The sequence below is a fragment of the Carassius auratus genome, unplaced genomic scaffold, assembly GCF_003368295.1.
Source record: "Carassius auratus strain Wakin unplaced genomic scaffold, ASM336829v1 scaf_tig00016351, whole genome shotgun sequence".
In the NCBI taxonomy this organism is placed as follows: Eukaryota; Metazoa; Chordata; class Actinopteri; order Cypriniformes; family Cyprinidae; genus Carassius; species Carassius auratus.
In genome coordinates this window covers 149,747-159,878 of record NW_020524667.1, presented here as the reverse complement: position 1 = coordinate 159,878, position 10,132 = coordinate 149,747, and the positions used below count along the sequence as shown (strand labels likewise).

The following is a 10,132-nucleotide window of genomic DNA, read 5'->3' as shown; positions in this document are numbered from 1 at the left end:
AACATATTACAATATCATACAAAAATATATATTTTTGTTAACATTTATGCAATTATAAAATTATTTAAATAATCAGTTATCAAAATTGAAAACCTGATTTTAAACATGCATTTTTACATTAATATATAAAAGATAAGCACACCTTAATATCTTTGTGATTTTTGCTGTTACCAGTAACATTAAAGGGTTAGTTCACCCAAAAATGAAAATTATTTCATTAATGACTCACCCTCATGTCGTTCCAAACCTGTAAGACCTCTGTTCATAAAATCATAGTTTTTGTTATTTTTGGGCCAAAATGTATTTTGCTTCAACAAAAAAAAAAAAAACCTTCTGATGTCACATGGACTACTTTGACAATGTTTTATTACCTTTCTGGACATGGACAGTATACCGTACACACAGCTTCAGGGACTGAGAGCTCTCAGACTAAATCTTAAATATCTTAAACTGTGTTCTGAAGATAAACGGAGGTCTCACGGGTTTGGAACGACATGAGGGTGAGTTATTAATGACTTAATTTTTGGGTGAACTAACCCTTTAATATCTGTATGATTTTCACATAATCTATGAAATTAAATCATCTATACTGCAATAACAGTTGAAAATAAATTATGTTCTACATGTAGAGCAGCTACTGCAGGTTTTTTCTGTGTTTGACACTAAAAACTCATACAGTACTTATACATATTAGCAATTCTACAATAAAAGAATCAAGAGTTGCTGTTGTCCGATTCTTCTCATCACAGTCTGGCGTCTACACTGATCTGACGGGTCCATCCATTACCTGTAATGAAGAAGAATATGTACAGCACATTACTCTACACAATGGAGCATGAATACCCTTTAATTTGCAATAGAAAGCAGTAGATGAGAACAAAAAACAATTGATAATCTTACTCAGCATGTCCCATATTTTCTTCACTGCAGATTTATTGACTCTAAACTCATTCTGGTCATCACTGAAAAACAAAGACGTTATAATTATCTTAATTTCTGTGCTCGTAAATCCATTCCAGTTTCAAATGTAATATCTTAAATGTGTGTTGAAGCTGTTTACACTTTAGTTTTGGCCACAGCATCCATCCTGAGCAAAGCTGAGAGAACATTCTTCTGTAGGTCAGACGATAAACACTCATACGACTGAACTTCACCTGAAAGAGAGACATACTGACAATGATAATCTGTTTTTAACTGATTACATTAACCAGTTACATAATTCACAAGATTATTTCACAGATATTGCTGGAAATGACCCAGACCTGAAATAAGGAGCTTCATGATGAAACTGCGGCTGTTGGTTGAAAACGTCTTCTCTCTCAGTGTCTGTGAACTCTCTTCACACAGGTACCTAAACACCACCTAAACACACACAGCTTCATTTATATTAAAGGAGTAGTTTAGCCAAAAATGAACATTTCGAAAAATGTCAGGCCATCCAAGCTGTATGCAAATGTGTTTCTTCATGGGAACAGATTTGGAGAAATGCAGCATTACATCACTTGCTCACCAATGGATCTTGTGCAGTGAATGGGTGCCGTCAGAATGAGAGTCTAAACAGCTGATGAAAACATCATAATAATCCACAAGCAACCCACACCACTCCAGTCCATCAGTTAATGTCTTAAAAAAGAAGAGTCCACTACCCATAACATTGTTTTCTCCAGTGAAAAAAGTCGTCTTGTCTGAATCAGGAGTGAAATATGGACATGTCAAGCAATGTTTACGAGTGAAAACAAATCTGAACGAAAAGTGTTGGTGGATTTTGATGTGGGAGAACAACAGGGTATGTACATTTTCACTGGAGAACACATTAATATGGATTATGCAATCATATTTAGCTAAAAGCAAAGATTTTAAGTCAAAAATGCTTTAATAATAGATTTTTTTTTATAAACATTACTGATGGACTGGAGTGATTGTGGATTATTATGATGTTTTCATCAGCTTGGACTCTCTTTCTGACGGCACCAATTCATTGCAGAAGATCCACTGGTGAACAAGTGATGCTGCATTTCTCCAAATCCGATAAAGAAGCAAAATCATCTACATCTTGGATGGCCTGAGGGTGAGAACATTTTCAGCAACTTCCATTATTGTGTGAACTATTCCTTTAATTCTGGTGCATTCAAACATCCACACTTGCCACTGAAGATGGTGAACTGCCTGAACAATTGTGTAAACACCAACAATCACCTGGTAGCTCTCAATGAAGGGCTGCAGAATGGCTCTGAGGAAGATGATGGTTTCTTGGCCATTGTCTCTCACATGGATCTCTTCATCAGAGCGGCCGATTACACCAGACTCCTGTAGCAATGAACAGCCCTCCTCAAAGTCCTGAGGGAGAATGGATGTTTAGATGGATGTCATATGTTTAACAGCTTTATTTAAACAGTGTGACTCACCTGAACAGCTTGACCAGGAATTACAACAAACTCATTGGAAAAGAGCTCCAGCAGGAACGCAAAATTATGAAAGATATCATCTAGAAAGCAAATAACAGAGTTACACTGGTTCAAATGTTTGACAATAATAATTAATTCACTTCTTTCTTCTGCAAGAACAAAACTTAAGCACACTCTTTTTACATTTAAAGTGAATGGGGACTGAGGCTGTTGAGTGACACAAAAATGACACAAAAGTACCAAAAGAACAATAGCAAATATTATTTATATGCTTTATCCTAACTGCTCTTGAGTCGAACAACCGCTTTGTGTAAGGATCAAACAGACATTTAAGTAATTTATTCACTGAAAATCTTCTGTTTCAAGTTTGAATATGCATATGCAACATGATTATTGTGCTTTAAAATCAATAAGACTTTCCATGTATGAAAAATAACTTCTTTGAAATTCCTCAAAATATCCCACAAAATAAAAAAATCTGCATCTGGGATATATTTTGGGCCATATGAAACCCATTTAATTTTATTTCCCCAAATTAAATATATTTTATTATATAGATCCATTTTATTATATTCCCCAAATTTTATTTCAGCTTTCTGGATTATGTTTTAATAGTTTATATACATTTTCATTATAAAAAAGAATGTTTAATTGAATTTACAGAACAGTTTGAATCTTTATGGTTTGTTTTTTTAATGATTTAATACAACTGTATTATAAAATTTGCATTATACGATAAATTCAATTTTTGTCTCTGGATTCCAGTATTCTGTCCACATTGCAGATATTATAGGGCCCTATGTAGTTGACTTCCTGTTATACCACTCACCTGTCCTATGGCTTGCAGCTGTTGTCATAGCCACTGCCACCATAGCTGGTCTTGTGAATACATGTACTGCTTGATTCCTGTAGGAGGCGCACATGAGCACAGCAGCAGCTTGTCTGAACACGCCCTCCTCTTGAGTGACAGGCCCCGGCCCTTCCTCCTCCATTAAATAGACACGCCCCCTCTCACAGCGTATGACTGAGTGATGCAGGCTCAAGCTCGATGACATCGCCTCAGAATCTGAAACATTCTCTTCAAATAAAAAAAAAAACACTTTAAAAGTAGAGTTTTTTAAATTTTCTAATGAAAATATGAGTGGTGTCCCATGGAAAGTTCATGAATATTCTGGGGGGGGGGGGGGTAATATTGGGAAAATAGAGAACTAGTTTATTGATCAAGTTTTTTGTTCTTTCTCTGGTATTTAAGTGCGTCAATCAGAAATAACTGCATTTACATGGTCCAAACACACCGTATAAATGCAAATGTGAGATATAATTTGGATTTTAATCATACTAATCCCATGCATTTTTTTTATGATCTTCAGTTTTGGCTAGTATTTTAACGTCTTGCCTTATAAAGGTCTATTGTAAGTACATCAGTACAAATAGGATTTTTAATATTCAAACGGACAAATATAAAACAAATACTTCCTATGCCAGCTGACAGCAAGCAAAAAAAGCAGTCTATATAAAACACTGAACCCACAAGCTGATTGTATTTTTATAGTACTGTGTAATGCGATCCCACTTTTACTTATAGAGCATCATCTCTCCACACGTCTTTACCGGGCCATCTGAGGTGAGCTCCACACCGCAGGGCAAGTCTCCTCAGCCACAGGGTTTTATGGGTCAGCAGGTCCAAATCAATGCCCTGGAGGTTCTGAAGGAGAACCACGGCCATCAGGTTCCACGCACTCAGGACCACATTTCTCTCCTGCAAACGGACGATCATGTGGGCTAGACCAGATACAAACTCCTGCATCTCCTTACTGGGCTTCATAGGCAGGTCTCTGTCAAAGAGACAGAAGCAAAAAGAGTGTGCATACCATTACTTCAGCAGTATGGAGTATGTATACTTTGTGTTTGCATGGAATACCAAAATGCAAAAAAAAAAAAAACAAGATTTTTTTGCATCATGGTTTTTAACTTTCCCCACCACTGATGATATTTTCTATCATTTATTGCACAACACTTCTCCACTATTGACGAGTTATTCTGCCAATCCTTGTTTTCAAAAATCTAATTTTATCTGGCTATACAATATTTCATACAACAGAATAATGTGTCATGAAAGATTTGTGAATATGATCAAAAATGCTATTTAAAATAACAAACATGAAAAGAGTAAAAATCTATTTTGACTCATTATTTGATCAGGCTGGCAAAATCTTTGGAAAACAACATAAACATAAAGCATAATAAAGCTTCAAAAACACTTACAAATTAAACAAATTTATAAGTTAAAATTTTGTTGTTTTTATTTAGTAATATTTAAATACATAAATACTTATAAATACTTATATTGAACTATCTGATTCATAATTAATACCCTAGCTTTACTGCAATTTCACCTAGTATTTTATTTTTAAATAGACAAGTGTGTGAGTGTTATTTTAATATCACAGAGATACTATTATAATTTGTATTCATATTTTCAATTAGTTTTAGTTTTCATTTTTATGTTTTCTGTTTTCATAGTTGTTTTTAAAGGGGACCTATTATGCAAAAATCACTTTCATTAGGTGTTAAAAAAAACAGTTGTATGGCCACAGAGTGTGCAAACAACCAGCCTATAAAGGTAAAAATCCACCCACTCATTCTTTTAGAATCCCAATAAATCATAAAGGTTCCAGATTTCCCCCCTTATTGACATCCATAGACCACTGAGGACACGGCAGTTAAATTTAATTTTCGAAGGAAATGTCCCAGAAAATAAACCCTGAAAAGTCCTATATGTTTTTGCCTATGATTTTACACCTGCCTCACAAACTAGGGTCAATTCAGCGCTTGGGTTGTGTAAAGCTTGCATCTGAAAGAGGGATCGACACCGATGCTTTGTGCACAAACGTCCAGACAAAGTAAGCATCATGCCTCATATTTTGTTTTCCAAAAGAGCTTCTTGGCAATCTGTAAGGCTAATGTTGCTAAAAGCTACCACTGTTTCTGCTTGTTTTAATTGATGCTGCCTTCACGTGCTACCAGAATGATCGTAAATAGGAATGTGGTGGTTAAAAATTGCATTTGGAAGCATATGTGAAGGCGACTTCTTAAATTTGTTGACCTCATAATGTGATAGCACGCGACAGCACCATTAGTCCAGCTATGTCATTATTTTTATCACGGCATGCTTTCCGTCGGTGTAATTCATAAACGTGCATTTATTGCACAGTACAGTCAGATTGTGATATTGTCCTGTTTTGGCAGAGCATGAGCTCTTGAATCTCCGCCCTCTTCTGAAAAGGGAGGTAGGAGCACCAGCTCATTTGCATTTAAAGTGACAAACACAAAAAACTGCACGTTTTTGCTCATACCCTAAAAGTGACAATTTCAACAAGCTATTAAAAATTATTTACCTTGTAAAAAGGGGCATAATAGGTCACCTTTAATGTAGTTTGTTTTGTCATTTTTATTACTTTTTTAATGTTTATTTAGATTGTATTAAGTTTTAGCAATTTTATTACATCCAGTTAAATTTCATAAAAATGAGAAGTGTTGTCTAGGCAAGTAGTTGAAATAAAATATGCTAAAGTTTGTATATTTTATTTCAATTAAAATGTATTTTATTTCAAGTAATGAAAGTAATTTTTATGTTTTTAGGTTTAGTTTAGTTTAGTAACCCTAGAGTGTTTATTACCTGGGCACCAGATTATACTGTCCGAGGTTTATTTTTCCCTTCACCAGGTCTCTGACTGACACAGGGTTGCCAAAGAACACATGCATGCAGCCATAATTCTCCTTTAGCACAGTCCTGGCCTTCAGCAAAGCCTGCAGATGCACAGCAAGAGCTCAGAACCAAGTTCATTCCTATATTTTGAAATGCATTATACTTTGACTCTCTTTGTGTTTTTCACAGACTGTACCCCTGTGGTCTCTTTTGGCTTAGGCACACCCAGCAGCTCATGAGCGAGGAGCGACTCCTCCAACACGCGCTCGTAACTGATGCTGATGGGCACCAGACTGATGTCAAACACCTCTCCTTTAAAAAAAGGCTCTAGGACCATATGCAGCATTCCTGTGAAGATCCAAACACAGCTTGAGAACATGTAGAACCCCGCATTTCCAGATCACCCTCTTAAACACAAGCTTACCTAGTTTTGGTGTGAGAGATTTCAGCGTTCTGCTCCGTAATCCTTCAATATAAAACTCTAATGGAGCATAACCTGTCTGTGGAAAAACAACTACTGTGAATGTCAACATTAATTATATTCTGGGGTCTAAAACATTTGCAGTACAATATACAACAGCTATTTCCAAATACGTATTCAGGAGTATTTACATAATGTGCACTGATTAATTGTACAAATCAGGACTAGGATCATGCAATATTGTTGATGCACCACTACAACTGAAATTAATATTCCACAAGTGTATTTATAATATAAAGTATGAAAATTGATATTAATTTTGAGACTTGTTAAAAATTACATTCAACAGTGTAAAGTTTTAAGTTATAAAATATATAATATTAAATATATTCAATTAATAATGTATTTTTATGTTTAAAAGTGATACTAAATGCATTTCTAATTTTACTAAAAAAGTCTATTGCAAATACATGCTGAACTTTATATTCATCAAAGAATCTTGAAAACAATGTTTCAAGGTTTTCATAAAAATATGAAGCAGCACAACTGTTTTCAACATTGATAATAAGAATAAATCAGAATATTAGATTGATTTCTGAAGGATCATGTGACACTGAAGACTGCAGTAATGATGCTGAAAATGTAACTTTGATCACAGCAATAAGTTACATTTCAAATATAGTCAAATATTGCATTTTAAATTGTAATAATATTGCACAATATTAGTGTTTATCCTGTATTTGTTAACAAAAAATGCAGCCTTTGTAAGCATACCAGACATCTTTTAGTATACAGTGGTAGTGTACAGTAATTTCTAGAATAATAATTTCTAATAATAAAGTATAGACTATTTTCTCACCCGCACAATGGTTCTGACGTACTCAGACAGCACCGCCCAGTACAGCTTGTCTGAGCCAATGGCACGACGGATAAAGAACGCTCCTGACCGCCGAAAGACCTCACCGAACAGCTTCATCCCCATCAGAGCTGTTAGAGAAATAAACATGGACAGATTCGGGAAGTTGTGATGAGAGAAATCATTTACTCCCACAGCTGGAATAAAGTTATTAAATCCACCTTTAATTATATGTTTGTGATTTAGTGGCTTTTCAAATATTTGTCGAATTGCCGCTCAATACTTGGTGCATCCTTAAAACTAAAAAGTACATTCAGAATATGACCTGACCACCTACAATTACATTCAAAATCAGTAGATACTTGCGAATTCCAGCTGCAATGACGGGGATAGAGAGGTCATAAGTGAACATGATGTAAGACAGAACAAGGAAGTCCATGTAGCTCCTGTGATTGGGCAACAGGATGACAGGATACTCCTGAATGGCTTGCTGGAGCTGAATGATGACAGAATTCAGTCAACCATTCCTTTTAAAAGAGAATACATTTTTAAAAGGACAGAAACTCTAACCCGTGTGAGTCCATCCTCATTGATGCGTATAGAGCTGAAGACGCTCTGAAAAACTTTGTTCATTGCGAAGCCCAGCAGACGAATGAATCCCAACTGAAGGTTTTGACTCATCTCATCCAGCAGGGCAGAGGCTTCCTGTAAAAGCGCTTCACGTGGTTCGTCACTCTCAAGCGTGATCTGTGTGTGAGCGAGAAGCGGTGAGAAAAACCTTTTCTGTATGACATCTTCCTTTAATAACCATGGCTCTCTGTCTCTCACCTCCTGTATGATGTAGCTCAGGTTCTGTGATTCAAGCACCATCCTCTTGAGAGTGCTAGCTGAAATGGGCGTGGCTCCATGGTACGGCTGAGGGTTGAAGCTCCGGAGGGCGTAACCTAAGTCACTGCTCCGCCTCCTCTCCTCCAGCATGTCAAAGAAGCCATCGGCTTCAGCACCCAGCGAATCAGTGCTCTAATACACATGTTCAGTAAAGCCAAAATCTAGTAGTCCATGCATAAAAAGTCTCAAACCAGCAAGCACAAAACATATTTTGATTGCTTTTAGGTTTACATACCTGAACAGCCAAAAATGCATATTAATAATTATATCTTAATTTTATACAACCAAAATAAAACATTGTGAAATTATGTAAATAAGTAGATTCAAAGCGACAGTATAACACTTTAATACATACGGGGTAACAATGGAACATAAAGGTCAAAGTTATGTTCCAGTAATGTTAATAGAACATTAATTTATGTTATCTGGTCTTTATTACACAGCGCTGTGGAACACTAGATTCTGATTGGTCAGTCGCAAACATTTCTCGATTACAACAGGTAAAAGCTGATAACACAAGCTCATCCGCAGTGGTGGACGAAGTACATAAATCAAGTAATTGAGTAAAGGTACAGATCCGTATAATAAAATATTACTCCACTAAAAGTAGTCAGTACTTACAAAGATTTTTTATGTACTTATGTAAAAAGTACAGATATTTTAATGTTTATGTTGCACTTTTATGTAGGCTATTTTTTTATCATTTAATTTTATATTAGCATAATAATAATAATAATAATAATAATAATAATCCTACTATAATCCTACCCCCCCCCCAAAAAAAAAAAACAATAAATAATGAATATTATAAGGAAAATATAATTCGATTTTCATAATGATTTTTTTCTTCTCAAACCTTGTCTGATGCCCCCAGAGGCCATCACTTCCCACTTTGATAATAAGTGTAGTTACCATTTTCTTATGTAATATATCTAGGTGGTTGAATAAAAATATTTGGATTTTATTTAAAATAATAATAATAATTAAGTACTTCAATTTAGCACCAGCAAGCTCGTAAGCTAGACAGTTAGCATCAGCTAACAATATTGACTTATTTTCAGCATGCATGAATAAACATTTATATGGCTAACGTAGTTGTTCCAGATACACAGTAACTGTGCTGACAAACAATATAAAAACAGACGTCACATATTATGTCAGCCTTCATGGTTTAAAACAGAAATATTTCCAATATTGCAATATAACAAACCCCGGAGGGAGGCCTAAGACTTGCAAATTATATTTGTATTTGTCAATTTCTCAAACACAAAAAGAACTGATTTTTCTTGTTTCTAATTATAATAAAAATAAAATTATATAATAAATTCAGAAAGGTGAATTATTATGAAAAAACTCATAACTAGTTTCTAAAGGCTAACAGTTAACGTCACTGTTTATTTAACGTAACGGCTTTTTCAATAAAGGAACAAAAAGTGGTACAAAAGCGAAACAAAACCGCTTTTCTCAGCGTGTTCATACTGCCAAGGTACTTTAAATTAGTTACCTATTATAAACACCAAAGCTGTGTAACGTTACACTTCAAAGCATTCTTCGTTTATTATAACAAATGTGTTTACAATGTATAAAAAAAGTTCTGGCGCGTCGCGTTGTGTCGCTCTACTCTTCATTATAATGAGCATACATAACAAAAAATAATAAAAAAAGACAACTAAACAACAGACAGATCATGTTCATACCAGTCGCTCCATGTCCCACACAGAAGCAGCAGGTGTTTTCTCCTGCTCTGAGGTGACTGACTGCGAACCTGCCGACACTCGGACCGATGCTCGTGCACCAATGAGCGCGCGCACCGCGGGAACGCCTCCCGTCGAGTGACCTGTTACCCCCAATGA

The 10,132-nt window shown here is 35.4% G+C and overlaps 1 protein-coding gene across 2 annotated transcripts; it reads right to left on the bottom strand.

Moving 5' to 3' along the window:
- Positions 1 to 452: 452 nt before the first annotated feature.
- Positions 453 to 10,100, bottom strand: LOC113075063 (dihydroxyacetone phosphate acyltransferase-like). Of its 2 annotated transcripts, XM_026247779.1 has the most exons (16): positions 9,977 to 10,100; positions 8,220 to 8,411; positions 7,962 to 8,138; positions 7,758 to 7,887; positions 7,395 to 7,522; positions 6,539 to 6,614; positions 6,311 to 6,462; positions 6,085 to 6,215; positions 4,017 to 4,240; positions 3,235 to 3,483; positions 2,406 to 2,485; positions 2,197 to 2,337; positions 1,263 to 1,362; positions 1,061 to 1,154; positions 901 to 962; positions 453 to 787 (listed from the first exon to the last, which is right to left on the bottom strand). In XM_026247779.1, the coding sequence occupies exons 1-16, from the start codon at positions 9,986 to 9,988 to the stop codon at positions 744 to 746; spliced, it is 1,992 nt and encodes a 663-aa protein (XP_026103564.1). In that variant the 5' UTR covers positions 9,989 to 10,100; the 3' UTR covers positions 453 to 743. The 2 variants fall into 2 exon arrangements, with proteins under 2 accessions (XP_026103564.1, XP_026103565.1); XM_026247780.1 differs by lacking the exons at positions 8,220 to 8,411; positions 9,977 to 10,100 and having other exon boundaries at positions 454 to 787; positions 7,754 to 7,887; positions 7,962 to 8,110.
- Between the last annotated feature and the right edge of the window lie 32 nt (positions 10,101 to 10,132).